We start from the raw sequence: 18314 nt of genomic DNA on the forward strand, positions 1-18314 counted from the left end.
GGTAGAACAAATACTATTCCAAATACTACTCTAAAAGATTGTTTATGAAAATTTATATCTTATTAAAGGTCAGTAAAGTAAACTGATGAGAAGAATATTTATGTGACGTGGATGAGTAAGTGTTAATTGTTTCGCCCCGATTAATTAAACAATCGAGTAATAATTATGCTTATTAATTAAAATTAAAAAAATTTAATGTTCATTTGGGCAATTTATTCAAATACGAACTAATTTATAAGAGTTATAAAATACATTTGAGCGCATAAATAACATAATTCTTAAATAATTTTAAAAGAATTGTAAAATTAGTAAAATATTTAAAGTCTTTAATAAAATATAAAAATTAATGAAATGATTCGTTAATAATTAGTTTATATCCAATTGCTATCCCCATTTATCTCTATTTAAAACGACTCAGATCGAGGATTATAGTACATCCATTTATAAATCTATCATGTTATGAAAAATAAATAACTTTTACGCTCTATTAATTATATAGGTATATTTATTTCTATGCGAATTGATTTCACATTCCACACTTTTCACAGACGCCCTGCATACCCTACTTATCTTTACCATACACATGTGTAGACGACTGAGTGAAATCTGGATGCTCGAAAGTCCTTTCGGATGACTTGATCATCAAAAGTGAATCAAAGCGTTTGGAAAGATTTTCAGGCACCCGGATTGTACTTAGTCATCTATGGATGTGCGTGCAAAATAAAATTCCTCTATCTATGAATTTAATATTTTGCACGTTCTTACCATGTATAGTCGTGGACGATTGATCCGAACATCCTGATCTTCAAATGAATCGTAGCGCTTGAAAGGGCTTTTGGGCTCTTGGATTGCGCGTAGTCGCCTATGAATGTATAGAGTAAGAGTGTGCAAAGTAAAATTCCTTTTTCTATGAATTTGATATCCCACATACCTTTGCCCTGCACATTCATAGGTGATTGAGTGCAATCCAAGCTCTCGAAAGCTCTTTCGGGCACCCCAATTATCAAAAGTGAATCAAGGCCTCCCAAAAGGTTTTTGATCGTCCAAATTACACTCAGTATCCATAGGTGTGCAAGGTAAGAGTGTATAGGGTAAAATTTCTCTTTCTACGAATTTGATAGATAGGGTAAAATTCCTCTTTCGAGCGAGCACGGATCCGTGTGATCTAGAACATGGATCAACTCACTCATAGGTGAGTTTCTATGGACCCCACCTGCTATACAAGTAGAGTCCATAAAATCTCACCTATAAATTACCCCTGGTTCAGGAGTGGACCAAGGGTTACGGTCCAGAAGATCTGGATTGATTTCGAGTACCCCGACTCTCACACATAGAGGCGCTTCCATAAATCTGAGATGCCCACGTTGATCGTCCAACGTGGGTGCGTAAGATATCAAAATATATATATATATATATATATATATATATATATATATATATATATATATATATATATATATTTTAGTTGACATTAGATATAGCGATTAATTCTGATAATGATCCATCTAATTTTATAAAAAAATTTTATTAATTATTTGAATAAAGAAAGACCAATGTTCTTATATCAGTTTCTTATGAAAAAAAATATTCTATAATATATTACAGTTGAGATTAAAATTTTATTCTCCTTGACTATCCATTGGAGGTCTAACTATTCCCGTTAACTTAGACTAAAATTTAATATATTTGCTTATTCTAGGGACAGCCAAGTCGACTATTTATTGGATTTTTTTTAATCCAATATATTAAATCCATCGGCTCTCGCCACGTCACCTTCCTTTCTCGCCACGGCTCCATCGACGCGTGTCGGTTCTTCTCCCCCCGTGCCCCCGTCACTGGCAGCTCCCTAACATTGGCCAGCCGTTTCAAAACCACGTCAACCATACAATAACTCTACACCATCAATTTACCCAGTCACCAGACGCCGGCCCCACCGGTTACTGGTGTGTGGTCCTTTCGTGGGTAGGGGTGTGGGTGCGTTTAAGAAGTACTTTATCGCGGGCCGGTGGATTCAACCTGTTGTCTCCCGTTTCTCAGCCTCCGTCTTCTCCTCTCCCATCCATGCCATCCACAAGCCCTAACTCGCCTGCGCCGCCCGAACAGGGAGATACGAGTTTGAAGCCGTAGCAGCGTTCTTTCGACTTTGCAGTTTGGTGGGCGGAGCTTCTCGTAGCGCGGGCTGTCCTCGTCAACGGCGTAATCTCTCGATCCTTTTCTTCTATTTTATACGGATGTCTTTGGTTGATCTTTCTCTCTTGTCGGTCCGTTTTGAATTCTTACGAATCAGGAAGTTATTTCTCGTATTGGTTGATTGACGAGTTTCGGAGTTATTTTACACCTAAATTTGGTTTCTTTTGTTCGAATGCTGTTTCCTAACATTTTTCTTATAAAGTACGGCTTCAAAATGGTTGTTTTCCTCATTTCTTCCTCTGATTTTGGTTTTGTGGCAGAGCAATGCTGTTTCAGTTATGATCATGGACTAGTATGGAAGGAGGATTCGATTTTAATTGGAGCAGATTGAATTTTGGTAAAATCAGGGAGGAAAGCACTAACCTTCATGGAAGAAGATAGTAATATTAGGTTCACAGGAATTTCCTCAGGTTTGGCTGTTCTACTATCTGATAATAAACCCAAGGGTAGTCCCCAAAAGTCCCGGTTGATTTCTTATTGTGATGGCATTGGTGATCATTCGGTCGAGCAGACGCTTGAGCATATATTTGATCTTCCTCACAAGTCAGTCCGTTCTACTAGTCTAATAGACATCAATTTCATCAGATCAATCTCGAGGAGCCAAATTCCAAGATTTCAGCTGGAAAATGCTGTTGATCGACATAGAGATGGTCTATCCATTATTAACTGCGGTTCATCTACAAGCACTGTTGTCATAGATAGTTCTAGTGTATGCGGAGATATGAAGACCATAAGGAATCCATTAATTGTAGAGAGCCAGACAGTGTTCAGTAGTGCCCGAGCTAATGCCTGTGTATGGAAGGGAAAATGGATGTATGAAGTGACATTAGAAACTTCTGGAATCCAGCAGCTTGGATGGGCTATTATTCCATGCTCCTTCACTGATCAGAAAGGTGTCGGCGATTCAGATGATTCCTATGCATATGATGGTAGGAGAGTTAACAAATGGAACAAAGATCCAGTGTCATATGGTCAATCATGGGTAGTGGGTGATGTCATTGGCTGTTGTATAGACTTGGACAATGATGAGATTTCCTTTTTCAGAAATGGTGTTTCTCTTGGAGTTGCATTTGATAGGATACAGAAAATGAATCCTGAGAATGGCTATTATCCTGCAATATCCCTTTCTGATGGTGAATGTTGTGATCTGAATTTCGGTGCTCGTCCGTTCAAATACCCTATCTCTGGGTTTCTTCCTTTCCAGGCTCCTCCAAACTCCAGAGATTATGCTAATTATTTGCTCAGTTGCTTGACTAGATTATTGGAAGTACAATGTTTAGATAAACCTGGTTCAGCATATTTTGAGAAGTTGAGGAGGTTAAAGAGGTTTGCACCACTTAAAGAACTGTTTTATCCCATATCTCATGGTATAATGGAGGAGTTATTTGATGTAGTTAATTCAAGCGAAGGGAGCTTTGAATATTTTGCATGGGGTGCAATTCCGTCATTTTTTTTAGGTATATTTGGTGTTCAGGAAGCTCATGATTGTGCAAGTTTGGATCAGGTTCTCGAATTATTTCTAGAGTTTCCTGGGTCTGATTCACTGCTGCAGCATCTAATTAGGGCACTTTCATATGGTTGCAAAGTGGCCCCACTTGTACTGACAGAGTGCCCTTATTCTGGATCATACCCATATCTAGCACTGGTGTGTTATATTCTCAGACACAGAGCTATGATGGTTCTTTGGTGGAAGTCACCGGATTTTGAATTCTCATTTGAAGGGTTTCTTTCACTAAAGAGACCAAACAAGCAGGATCTTCATTGCCTCATTCCATCTGTTTGGTGGCCTGGTTCATGTGAGGATGTGGGTTGTGAAAGTAGCATGATGCTTACTATGACGGCATTGTCCACTGCTATTGATAAGGTAAGCATGCCCCATCTTTTAATTATTTGCAATTTTACATTTAGCTACAAGTTGATATGTTAATTTCAACATTGGGATTTGAAATTTATTTTCTATCTCTATAGGACCAGTAAAACAAGAAGCTAGAATTGTCAGAGAAACAAGAATTAATTTTTATGGCGTTTTCAATTTGTTGAGTCAACTTTCAAAGTATCATTTCATGCTTTGTTCATTAATGCTTGTGTATATCAAGTCATTGGCTTTGGTTAATATCTTTCATTTGTGGTAATGTAAATTGGGATTTGAAGTCTATTTTCTATTTCTGTAGGACCAGTAAACAAGAAGTTACAGTTGTCAGAGAAACAAAAATGTTTTTATGGTGTTTTCAACTTGTTGAGTCAACTGAACTATACTTGTTGATTGTCAAAGTATTATCTTCATGCTTTGTTCACTAATGCTTATGTGTATATCAAGTCGTTGGCTTTGGTTAATATCTTTCGTTTGTGGTAGTGTAGATGTGTGGGTTGCTGGTTGTTTGAATGTGCCGATTGTTGCATATATATTGAATAAAAATTTAATTGATATTATTCACATATTTGGATCGTGCCAAAGAACAACTGCACCATTTAAACATATTCCTACTCATACAAAATTCCACAATTATTTTAAAATGCGGATGGTTCTTTCAATGCTGATTTTTGTCTCCTTAGTGGAACTATCCAACAGCAAATTGTTATATGAAATTTCATTAGGCTGAATTTTAATTTTTAGACTCACAGTACTTTGGGTTGCCCTAATTTTTGTAAGCAAAACTATGTGAGAGAAGATATAATGTATTCCATGGAATCTTGCTTGTCTAGGTTACAAATCATGTGCTAGAGTTTTAGTTGACGGTTTGCACCATTTAGATACACCACTTGCCATATTTGTTTGAAACAAAGGTAATGGTCTTATTTAGAGGTGACAGTTGGGCTGGGCTACCCATGATCTAATCTGGGCTGAGCCCAGTATGGCCCATTAGGGGTTGGGACCCTGGTTTGTGGGTTGGGTCAGGTGGAGGTTGCTTAATATGCGTGCTGAGTCTTGCCTGCAAATTTTAAAAATAAAAAATTTGAAATCTAAAATAAAATGAGAAAATGATTTAAAATATTTAGTTTTATCTTATAGAAAGTGCTAAATTTCATGCTCTTTATATGATACTAGAAAGATAACTGAATTTCAACGTGTCTCTATTATGTGGCTATAAAATATTTGTATTTTATTTCAAAGCCATATAGAGGCAATTAGCTATAAAACATTGCATTTTGTTTCAAAACCATAAGGCTACAATTTTTTTCCAAACATTTAACTCTTCTTTAAGTTCTGTGAACTTTGGTGGCAATCTTTTCCAAAAAAAAAAAACATCAATCCATGGTGTGATCTTTGTGATGTTTTTACCTTGCGATCTCTCTTTTCTAAGTTTATGTAATGCTATCCACTGTCTATACTTTTACATGAAAAATTGACTATGATGGAAATATGTAATTCACCGTTGCTTGTTGGGGAAACTTATTTGGTTATTCTCGCTAACCATTATGCTTAAAAACATTGTTTTTTAAAAAAATTCAGATTGAGGAGAAGCACAGGGAACTTTGTAGTTTGGTCATTCAGTTTGTGCCTCCAGCAATCCCCAAGGAGTTACCTGGATCTGTGTTCAGAGCATTCTTACAGGGATTCATTCTGAAGGTCAGAGGTATCCAGAACAAGATGACAACTTCTGTTGTTTCAAATAACTCAGTAGTTGTTTCTCTGTACACAGTAATCTTACATTTCCTATCTGAAGGTTTTAAAGTGGAGGGTTTATCTGGTTCATTGAAAGGCATTGGATTGAATCTAGAGTCTGATGTTGGATTTCTTCACAGAGCTGGGAAGAGAAGGTTTCCACTTGAGTTGTTTTTTGTTGGTGATGGAAACTGTGCCGGAGTTCGTAGAATAGGCGGTGGCTTTTCCAATCACCTATTTAACTCTCAATTTAGCGAGGAAAAAGCTAAAGTAGTACAATGGGATGAAGGGGGCATGGATGACGATGACACAAGGATAACACATTCTACAATGAAGAAGCCATGCTGCTGTTCAAATTCTGTTAATGATGTTGAAACATCAAAACATGGCATTATGCTCACATCTGGAGGTTTCAAAGGTCTTTGTTCTCCTGTTCCGGTGAGATCAACACAAGTAGTAGCCATGAACTCCAGCAACCCTGATGCTGGAATTGTGGATAAGCCTAGTACAAGCAATCAATCAGAAGCCTATTCTGGATGTGGATCTTTGCAGTATTCAGAAAGTAGAACATCATTCATTGAACATACCTTAGATGTATTGAGAGAGGAAGAGCTGCTCCATACGAAGCTATTGCTGTACCATTTAGGTGTTGCCTCAAATTTTAGGCAGGCAAGTTAATTCATCTCTTCCTGGTAGCTTAAAAAATTTGGACTTCATTTTTTGGTTAAGTAGGGAAGTTGAGCTCTCCTATGTTAGTGGAACCTTTCTTGCTTTAACAAATTTCAATTGCATGGAGAAATTTGGGTAGCCAATCAAAAATAGTTGAGAGTTTTATCTTTATTTAATATTTTTTCTTGATTTAAGTTTAAATGGAATCAAATTTTTTATTGGGCGAATAAGGAAGTGAAGGATTTTCATTATTTTTTTTCCAGAAACTTGAAGAAATGAGTATAAATCTCTTAGGTATCTTAAATTTTTAAGCATCGTAGTCATAAATCTTTAATGATAAAACCTGTTCATTCTTCAGCTCAATTATTCCTTGAAACTTTGGTCCAAATGTTGACAAAATATTTTGGCCTTTTCAATTGTCAGCTTGTTTTTAAATTTGTCTTTAGCACTTTTGCTCACTGAATGCAGACAGTTCTCTGGGGCAACCTCTCTTTCTACCAAAAAGAGTAATTTCAGAGTTCAAGCAGTATCTAAGTGATGTGTCAATTCGCTTCAGTCTGAGCTGAATAAAAACAAGACCTTTTACTCTCTTTTTTTACAAGAATCAAACTGATTGAAATTTCTGAAACTGAATCAAACATGGGTCAGTTTTCCATGTCCTAAATATTCGATTATTAATATATTATCAATAACATCTATGTTTTGGAGAAATTTTCTATATAAATTTAGAAACTGTTCTGAACAAAACTTTCTTATGGAGACCAAACCTAAAAAAAACTTTCGGTTTGGGTTAGATCTGTTTTATTTGATTCTTCATTGAGAAATCAAATATAGGTACCTTTTGTATGCACACATTTATCTTATTATGTGTAAATTTAGGAAATTGGTGGGGTTTTATTATTCTTTTCCTACAATTATCATTTTAGTTTTTATCGAGGACAAAAAGTGAACTTATGAATTCTTCAATTGCAGGCATTTTATTACATGTCTCATCAATCACAATCCATCTCTCTCTTAGATGATACAGATAAACAAATAAGAGAAAAATCCTGCATTGAGCAGGTGAAGCGTTTGAAAGAAGCTCGTAATGCTTATCGTGAAGAATTGGTTGATTGTGTCAGGCAATGTGCATGGTAAGTTGCCCCCAATGAACTAATTAAGTTGCAGTTTTTTCCTTTTTTAAGGTTTGTTAAACGAGCTTTCAATTTTGATTGATAAACTGAAAGCCTCATCATATTAATTGCCTTTCATATTGCATTTCTAATTTGGAAGATGAATATTTTCTCCTTTTTTTTTGTTCTGATCACATTTAAAATTGGTTTTCAAGTTAGTCAACTGAACAAACTCAGTTATATATTTAATATATAAGAGGACACTGCTAATAGGTTCAATGGTGCACCTGAAAAGAAATTAACAAGATAAATAGTTTATATATTGGCATATTTTGATTAGTCTAGGTAGTTCTTTGTCAGCTGAAGCCAATCCAATGTTCTCCAAGAAATTGGGTTCTTGCTGAAGGTCTGTGACAGTTTGATTCAAGAAGGCTAAAATAATTTTGAACGACTAAATGAATGGATTAGCTGGATTTTTATCCAAACTGGATTCTTTTGATTCTCATCAATTCTACTACAGATATTTATTTCCAATACTTGGGTTCTTCATTATAAAATGAAAACGAAAAGGGTTAAATGTTGATCTCAGTGAGGACAAAGGAGAAAGGAGGCTTCTCCAAGTAGACACTAATCAATGTGTGAGGTAGAGTGAAACCACCTGGAGAGACTGTGAGCTAACCTAAAAGGTATAAATTTGCAAGTCATTCAAGTGGTTTAATGATTGTGCAATTTGTGCAATGAGATTAGGAAAACGGAGCGGATTTGATTTTCCTTTCATCATAAATTAGATTTGGACACAGATTTAGTTTATTGCAGTTTATGATTATTGATATGGAAAAAAATTTCTTAAGGATCTCGTTGCCTTTTTCTCCTTATTGTATACCTAACAGAATATTACAAAGATATCCTTGACTTGACTATTATGTTATTTACAATTTGATGTCTAATAGACGCTCTCAAGTTGGATCAAATATATTGCAGAAACCCAACATGTTAATAGCATTGTTGATCTAGGACTTCTCAAAAGTTCGGTAAGCAATGCTAATTGATCATGGTAGCTAACCAATGAAGGCATGATACAATTGGAATACACCCTCTATGATAAAGTGACAATTTACTCTGTCATGAAATATTGGATTAGAAGCTATTTGCATAATGGATTGCTTTCTTAAAAAAGTTTGATTGGCTCTATCGAGTCACTACTTGATTTAGTCAACAACTCTTTAACCTAGATAAGCTTATATGATACTAGCGCCATTGCTTTATGTTCTGCCTACTTGATCTGGCTAGTGCAATCTGTTTTCCCCCAAGAAATTAAATTGCCACCTAGGAGAACACAGTAGCCTAAATCTGCATTAGTGTACCGACAATTTGTAAGTGACCTTGATTGCAGAATAAGAAACCTCTTTTTTGGAGCACTAAGTATTGTAGAATTCTTAGAGTTTCTCTTGAAGAATTAGAACATGGAGTTGCTAAGACGTGATTGAGTATGCTGATTGCAAATGATATGTTGGATTTTGTGGATGTGTGGAAATTGTTTTCCCACTAATTTTCAATACTTTTATCAATTAGTGGCTCCGTTGCCCATATCATCTAGGAGTGTCAATTCTGGTGGGTCAGGGGGGTTTAGGACAAGTTAAAGCAAGGATTTTACAAAACAAAATTCCAAATCGAATCTAATCCGAAACACAACTTGAAAACCCTAAACTTGAACCGGATAACCCAACTCGAATAACCCTAATTAAAAAAAAAAGATTTTTTTTTGCTATTTTCCCATTAATTTTTCACTTTTATCTCAAAACTTCATCATAATCATACTAACCTTGAGATTGATATACATAAAAGCATCTTGATTTTTAAAATAAAATTTGATTTAATCCAAACAAAAAAAAACACACTAAGCTCTAAATTCAGGTCAACCTGAATCCGACCCGATTCTAACCCAATCCGAAAACCTCCCAATCTGACTTGAACCCAAAACTCTCAACTAGAACCTGATATTTTTCGGGTTGACTCGGGTTTCAGGTTGACTCGGGTCGGGTTGGCCGGCCGGGTTCATTTTTGACACTGCTAATATCATCTTAACATTTGGATCCATGGGAATATGAACTAGTTTGGTACTTAACATGTTAGTCTTCTCATGCATGCATGTCAAGTACATACTTTCCCTAAGAGATGTAAATATCTCTTCTTGAATGGGTAACCTCTATACCAAGAAAATATTTAAGGTCACTCATGTTTTTAGTCTATCAATGCTAGTAGAGAAACATTTCTGTTGTTTAAAACTGTGTGATTCTCTGCACTTCTGATTATTCTGTGTAGAGAAGGGTGGAGCTATACAAGCTCTTGGAGATTGCTTTAGTTCAGAGAATATTTTTTAGCTTGAAGACTAGGCCAATCTCCCCATGTGCTACAAACTTTGTTCCATATAGACTTCCTTATTAAGATTGCCATAAACGAAGGCCTTCTTCATGTGTAGCTAGTGAATAGGCCTCTGAAAAGTAACTACTACTGTGAGGAAGAAGTGGAGAGTCAAAAATAACTCAGTGTATCCTTTGGCTACTATTGGACGAGCTCTTAATTTTTCTAAGGGAAGAGTAACTAGTTTCCAAGTGATATTAGAGTGTAGGGCGTATCTCTTGAACCTAGTGTAAATTTTTCTAAGGGAAGAGTAACTAGTTTCCAAGTGATAAGTGTAGGGCGTATCTCTTGAACCAGTGTAAATTTTTCTAGAGGAAGAGTAACTAGTTTCCAAGTTGTATTAGAGTGGAGGTCATATCTCTTGATCATTGTCGGCCACCATTTGGTGATTGTTGGCCTCTAAGACATTGCATGGAATGGATTGTGATGATAAACAAGTAAAAAAAAAGAAAGAATATTTGGGTGATAAGGAAGTAATAATAAGAGATGAGAAAGTGGAGGTAAAGTAAAACACTTCCAAATACATGTGTGGAAAGGATTGAAAAATTCAAGTCAGGGGCTGGATCTAGGACGTCAACCGCTGCCACTAGGTGACTTCATTCATATTAGTCATGAGTGTTGGAGTAGGCTAATGCCTTCGTCCACATGCATACACTTGCAATGGAGGTGAATCAACCATTTAGAACTTAGTAGTAGTAGGCTTGACAAGTGACACAAATGTAGGTATAGGGAGACCCTCATACACTTCAAGTGACATCAGGTCAAGTGGCGTGACAACAGACATCAAGGTAGAATAGGAAGGATGTCGTGCGTTGATTTCTGAGTGGTTGATAAGATCAAATAGAGTTGACTTGGAGAAGGTGATGTCTGCACAGATTATGTTTATGTGTCTGAGGAGAGTAGCAACGATAAACCTTCTATTGACATGAACAACTAAGGATTATGCACTTGACAATCATGGGGATAGCTTATCTTGACTGGGAGATATGACATGGATGAAATAGGTACACCTAAATACTCGTTGAGGTAAGAGAATATATTGTATCCTTGGGGAAGAATGAAACATAAAAGGGTCTTCCAATCGAGAGTGTAAAGGCATACAATTCATTAGATAACATGTGATGAAGATTGCATCTCCATGGAAGGAAAAATGAACATGCATATGAAGTAGTAGAGTACAAGTAGTTTCAACTAAATGCCAATAATTCCCTTTTTGCTACACCATTTTGTTGGGTGTATAGGGGCAAGAAGATTGTGGGATAATACCATGGTCATAACAGACGTACTCTGTAGCATTGTCGCGGTGGAGAACTCACATCGTCATTGGAACGTATAATTCAAGAGATTGGAAGTACTCTTCAATCTTGATTTAGCAAGTTAACAGTGCAGCAAAATGATGGTTCCTGCCAACTCATAACATGCTATGGTAAGTTAGCAATATAACAAAATGATCTTGTTAAGGGGAAATAGTCCTTTGACTGACTTACACAAGGTTTAATTCAAATTGGGAAATGTTGGTCGAAGGACTATTTCTTAAATTCCAACTCATAACATGCAATCCGATCATGAAATTGAAGTGTTAAGAAGAAGCTGAGCTCCCACTGGAACACAGGTATGAATTAAAACTTAGAGGTGTGAATTAAAGCTGTGCTTTTTGGTGTGCCACGTGACACATTACTAGTAGAAATACAACAAATTCATGAAATTTAAAGGTATACTATAAATATAATACAACATTAATAAATTTTCTTTTAATGAATAATAATAATGATAGTTATTATCGTGCTATTTGTTATATTAAATACTAGAATTCTTTTATTTTTTTAGTATCTTTGGATTTGACTTTTTAATTGATGCAACACCAAAATTGAATTGTTGAACTGCCTAGGAATTAGGGATGAAATTAATGAAGTGAAGGGGATAAATATCTCGAAGAGAAAATAAGCCATATACCCAAAGGAAAATTTCTCTCTTCGAAAAGGAGAATCAAAAGGAAACTTATTAATTCAAAAACTTCTCATGGAATCGTAACCAGACAATAAAACTTATTGTTTGTAACTCAGGTTTTCCCAATAAAAACTGGCTTTTCTTCTCAATTTTTCTATTATGTTCTAAGAAATATAATGAGATATCAAAATTTAATGACTCAAATAATTTTGAACTTTTCAAGAATATTTTAAATAGGATTTAGAATCCAAGTTGTGTTATTAATGACATTTTTTGATTGATATATCTAGATTACAATTATGTAAATATTGTCTTTTGAAGATGACTATCATGATCGTACCTTGTTTATCAAATATAATATGAAATCATAATTGAAACAATAATCTAAAATATATTATATTACTGTGAAACAAATATAAATATTCGTGTCTCATGATTTAAACTTATCTAGATAAATTATATTAATGTTTTAAGAAAACAAGTTAGAGAGCATTATTATCCAGTATATCTAAAAATGCCTGTTAGAAATGTGAGAAAATAGACTCGCGACGGGTTCTAAGGGATTGCATTTTTCAGTGCATTGTTATATTTATTTTGTCTAAAGTATATCTTTTTTTTTTCCATATTTTCCTAAATGTTCTTATAATTTTCCCTTTGCCTTTTTGCTGTATTTCCAATTGTTTATCTGAACTCATTTATCGATTTAATACTGATTTTGATTTTTCAACCTTCGAAGTGAGGTCGTGTCAATGGTTTCATGTTATTTCTGTTGTGTGATTATATGATAACATTTTCATTTTCTATTCCTCTCCACACTTATTCTTTGATTTTCAGTGTGGTTTGATCAATGAGGATGTTGATGCTCTCTGTGTTTTTTATCAAGGTTTTATGGCCAGTTACACATTTCTTCTGACTTCAAGAGAGAAAATATTTTATTTATTCCCCTTTTTATATCATTTTTTATGTCCCTTAATGTGACAATTAGTATTTTTATGGACACCTAGCGTGTAGCTGATGGATGGTACACATTTCTTGTTTTAGTTGGACATTGAATTTGTGCATGCATGCATAAACTTCACATGGAAAATCTTTACATGGAACTATGGATTACATAAGATGATTAATTTGGTTGTAATTGATATATGTAAAAATCTTGTTTATATTGGTTGTTTAAGTTAATTTTGATGTAAATACCAGATGTTGTATTTTTGACACATATTATACTTATATTTTTCAATATAACAAATGCTAATTTTTACACAAAAAAAGGACTCGTATGTATGCAGACATTTGTTATTGTAACACATACATTATGTAGTGGTGTGTGAATATGCTTTTTAAAACTTTGTTATTTTGGCAAGTTCCTTTTCTTTTCAAGAGATATATCTAGGGTATTCACTGTCAGCAATCTATTCTGTATTAAGAATCTGTCTTTTCTGTGTACCCAAAATCTTTCTTTTGCATTTTCAGAAGTAGAGACTCCAAACAATTTTCTATTTTGTGCTTGCTGTGATGGTTTGTGGGTGCTTACTGCTTGTCTCATTTACCAATTTGGTTACTGAATTATGAATACTGTTTTCAGAGGTTTTCATATTTGTTTTACATTTGTTCTATGGTTTAATATCGAGGTATCAGGATTGTTAAGGAATTCTAAGTAAGTTTCCATGATATCCCTGTTGTGAGAATAGAGATGAATACTGTTTTCATAGGTTGTTATGTTTGCCTTTTTTGTTCCATTGTCCAATATTCAAGTATCTACATTCCTTGCTAATGAGTTATTCTAAATACTGGCTAGTGGATGCATGCTTTTTTCTTTTTCTCTTATCCTATTTCTTATCTCGCCTTATGGGTCCTACGTCCTATTGTTTCATAATTTCTGCAATTTGTTTGGAATACGGGAATACTGTAGGTATCGTATCTCTCTATTCTCTCGCTGGAAGCAAAGAGGAATGTATGCAACATGCATGTGGGTTGTGGAGCTGCTCTTGGTTCTAAGCAATAGTGATACTTGTTTTTGCTACGTTCCTGAGTTTTATCTTGAGTCACTGGTAAATGCTATTTTGTCATCTATTTGTAGCTTTGGTAATAAATTTCTTTCTATTTTATTTCATCTTGAAAATTCTTTGATTTTCTTTTTGTTTTGTTTTTTGGCAGGTTGATACTTTTCATGCATTACGGAAAAGTGATCCTCCATTTGTTGCTTCTGCTATTTTTCTCAAGCAAGGCCTTGCTTCATTTGTATGTATCTGACACGAAAAGTTCTTTTTAGATTCAAAATTTATTAAACACTAACAGGTAGTTATATAATTTCTGACTACATCACTGTTGCTATTAGATGCAAGAATCAATGTCGCGTGTTTCCTATATAGTTTGAGAAACCAATATAGTTCTCATGCATGCACAAGAAAGTCTATAGCTATCTTATGCATACAATTTCTTCAGCAAAAAAGCTTGCTGATTCAAATGCCTGGAAGTTTCATGCATAGTCAATCCCTAATTAGAGATTACATGTATTGGACAAGAAACTACAGTCCAATTGGGTTGTGTTCAATACTGGCACCAGACTGCATATTTGTGAACAAGGTTTGAAACTCGAAACTTAGGGTTCAAATGAAAAATTGGTTCAAGTCGTGGATCATATGACATCATTGCACTTCATGCCTTAAGTGGGTCCCCTTGGCCATTTGCATGGTAGGACCCCAACCTCCCACGATGACCACATAAAATTTATGCTGCATTGCTAAGCTGAAAGCAGCAAAAGCAAGTGAAGTGTTCCTACTCTGGAGCAATCTCCTAGCAAATGGTCAAACACCAACCCCTAGGATCCTAAACATCTTTTCTTGTGGCCGTGGATTAGCAAAAAAGGGAATTGGTAAAAAACGAATGAGAGGAAAGCAGGCGAAAGGAAAAACATGAAATTACAAAATAATAGATTATGTAAATGCTTTTGAGGTTATTAACTACAATTTATATCCTGGTTGATGATTGTAACACAATTTCACATCAAAGTGCTTTCTGTTAAATTTTTATCAATGAGGGTGGTTATGTCTGTCTCTAGTTGTAACTTTGTCACTTCCCTATTTTGCAAAGAGAGCGGTACCAACTGTATGCTTCAACTTGAGTACAATTATCAATGGAAGTCTGAGTGTGCTGCATCCAATACCACGCTCACCGATGTCATTAATGTGTGGACAAGGTGATATAATCAATATAATTGCTAATCAACCAAAGATCATTCTATATGCTAAAAGCCTTATCCTCAATAATCATCATCTGCCAGCCAATCATCTCCTTATATTACATCCTATACTCACCATCTCTTATTTCTAAAGTAATCAGTCTAGCTATTTGTGATAAATGAACATGTATATTGCCTACAATTATAAATGTGTCAACCATATATCAACTATAGTTAAATTAACTTACACTACCACATACAAAAGCACATAGAATGATATTAACATATAAAATGAATCATGATAACATGCAAAACATCTTATACGCTGCATAAATAATCCACATATATATAAACTAACATGACGCTATGAACAAGGAAAGTAATTAGAATATTGCCATAACACTACAAGCAAAGCAATCAGAAGGGGCAATGAGGTAACTCGGTACAGTAAATTCAAGCCTATCTATTTACAAGTTAATATATTGAAAGAAGAATTTGGCTCCACCATCTCACCTAAAACGTTGAGTGACCATCTCCTTAATCTATCAACTCTAACTTACCAACTATCCAGAATTAAGGTTACTGGTGTAGGGGGTTTTGTCATGAGTTTTCTATATACCTATGCACCAGGAGTGTTTTGTGTGGCAATGCTATAATGTCTTTACCTAAATTTAAATTCCCCATGAGAAGGTTAGCAACTTAGCCTCATGCATTAATTTTTCTCCTGTTCTTTCTTGTTCTTATGCATTCTTCCTTTGTGCACAATGGTTTGCCACTTAGTTTTCTAGTGTGTGGTTCATTTCCTTTGTTGGTCTTTATCGTTGGCCGCAAAAGGTGAAACCGTCACCTCGGCGGCCCTCCAAGCTGGACCCATTGTCCGGAAGGGAGGTAAATCACGAGGAATTTTACCCAACAACACATGCAAGGAGGGGTTGAGACAACAACTAGGGCATTCCGCATCTGTTGGAATCGATCCAGTTCTATTGGCAGCAATACCCTTGCATGAACCTGAACCAACTGGGCCAACCCGTGAGGACCATAGTTATTTAAGACGTGAGGCGCCCAAAAGCGCATAGGTGCTATGGGGCTGAGGCTTTAGGCCCAAGGTGAGGTGCACGCCTTTCTGAAGTAAGACGTTTTGGATATAAATTTTTACAATTCAAACATATATAGGGAATTTCTGTTACAATATTTTACTAACAAAATTCAAATATTTCACGAACTATTAAACAATAATATAAATATAAAATTCACAAATATTCAAATCCACAAACTATTTATTTTATCTGTGGTGCTGGTTTTCAAAATACAGTATCAAAGTAGTATTGATTTTTGAAAATCAGCACGAGAAAATCAGTGGAATAAGTGGGAGGGGAGGGAGGCAGATGTTGATTTTTGTAGGGGAGAGGAATAGTCATGCAAAGAGAATAGTAAAATAAGTTTGCAAGGGACTAAGGGAGGTTGATGTTTTTTTTTTCTAGGGGAAAGGAAGAATCACGCAAGAAAATTGTGTCGCATGCATGCAAAAGTTAATACAACCTAATTAATTTAAAGTGTAATTAAAAGTATGGATTGAACTTAAAAAAAAATTAAAACTTCAATAAGGTGAGAAAAATAGTGCCTTAAGCGCGCCTTAGTCTCTCAAAAGACGTGCGCTTCGTTCAAGTACTGTTCTTGGGTCATTGCCATGTTGATCTTTTCATAGTTTGACGCGTGGTGGTTCTCCATCAACCCATTTCACGGTTCTTCTCCATCCACATGCAATTAATCCTACGCTTTTTCCTATGCTTGCTCATGCATCTTGTGAAGTGCTGCTTCTGGTCTAGCAATCTAGCAATTGTGGTTGCTTGTGATTCTTCATTGATTCTTACATGCATTACCAAAGTGCCTTGGGAGCCTGGTCAAATTGCTCCTTTTGCTTAGATTTGCATTGAAAATGACTGATCCTTGTTCTAGGGTCCATCAAAATCCTCATCAACAATGCCACCTTCCTTGCGCATTCATTTACCTTCACACTTCTCCACCTTGGTGCCGCACACTACATTGGACTCTGCAACCCAACTCCACATCTTGTTATTCTTGTCTCTCGGTGGCTAAGAGGACAAGAGTGATGTGTTCTTTCCTTTCGCTCCTTGCTTCCAGCCTCATTCCAATAGATCTTCATTTGCTATATCAGAATCTTAGTGCACCTACCCTCATCTTCCTCTACTACTAACGCATCATCAGCGAGGCTGCTCACCATCTATCTTCTCTCTTGACAATCTGTGCACTGGTCACTAGGGGAGTTCTATGATGTTGGAGGTACGTAAACCTTTTGTCCCTTGTTTTTCTCTTCCAGAGATGTTGGCCATCCAGTGCCAGGTCAACATCTTACTATTTCGTCTTCCCTCAACCTCTTTGCAAAGGTATCACTGGAGCCATCTTTTTCATCATCACCACTCACCTTTGAGTCCTATTCATCTAACAGTGTTGTGACAATCCAAAGCCTAAAACTCATTAGATGCAGCCACACCTAGTCAAATGTATTGGTCCAGATTTGATTTTGTTGGCTTAGGGACAATGAACCTCATCTCGTTGATATCGCCTCTCCAAGCTATTCTAGTTGACTTCTACGATCCATGATTAGAACAAACCAGCCTTTACCTACATCAAAACTCTTCAATATGATCTACCTTTATCTGCTCTTTTCATCTCTTTGCGATATCCACCTTCTCTTTTCCATATCCTTCTTCTCACTAAAACATGTACTCAGGTTCATCTCTTCCATCTCCATGTTTACGGTTTTGCTCTCAAGATCTTCTTTTAGCATTTGTCTGCCCTCCTTCGGCTACCTTTTTTCTTGCCAAACATCTTTTTGGTCAACGCTTCCTGTATCTCCTAGTCACTCATCTTCTCCCTGCTATCTAGATCTGCAAGTGTGAATCTCCTCCTGATTTCTCGTCTTCTTTAGGAGATAGAATCCATTTTATTTGTGTGCTGCATCATGTAAACAACAGTTACCAATATTTTCCTACTCTATGAGATCTGGTGGCTACAGCACCACCCTTGAGATCATCAGATCACTTACGATTTTCCTTTGTTGGAACCACCTTTTGGTGGAACTAAAGGTCAGCACAGTATGATTATGCCTACCTTCAACTACTACCGGAATGATCTCATTAAAGATGAAATCAAAGTAGAAAATACCTAGTCA

At 35.8% G+C, this 18314-nt stretch overlaps 1 protein-coding gene across 2 annotated transcripts in view; it reads left to right on the top strand.

Annotated features, from left to right (window-relative positions):
• Positions 1-2012: 2012 nt before the first annotated feature.
• Positions 2013-18314, top strand: part of LOC121982236 (E3 ubiquitin-protein ligase RKP) — a 50507-nt gene continuing 34205 nt past the window's right edge. For both annotated transcript variants that reach the window (XM_042535204.1, XM_042535205.1), the window contains exons 1-6: positions 2013-2196; positions 2451-4054; positions 5642-6463; positions 7436-7596; positions 13853-13991; positions 14098-14181. In XM_042535204.1, coding sequence (XP_042391138.1) covers positions 2558-4054; positions 5642-6463; positions 7436-7596; positions 13853-13991; positions 14098-14181 — 2703 coding nt within the window. In that variant the 5' untranslated portion in view covers positions 2013-2196; positions 2451-2557. The remainder of the gene's footprint in view (positions 2197-2450; positions 4055-5641; positions 6464-7435; positions 7597-13852; positions 13992-14097; positions 14182-18314) is intronic.

The sequence above is a fragment of the Zingiber officinale genome, chromosome 5A (genome assembly GCF_018446385.1).
Source record: "Zingiber officinale cultivar Zhangliang chromosome 5A, Zo_v1.1, whole genome shotgun sequence".
NCBI lineage: Eukaryota > Viridiplantae > Streptophyta > Magnoliopsida > Zingiberales > Zingiberaceae > Zingiber > Zingiber officinale.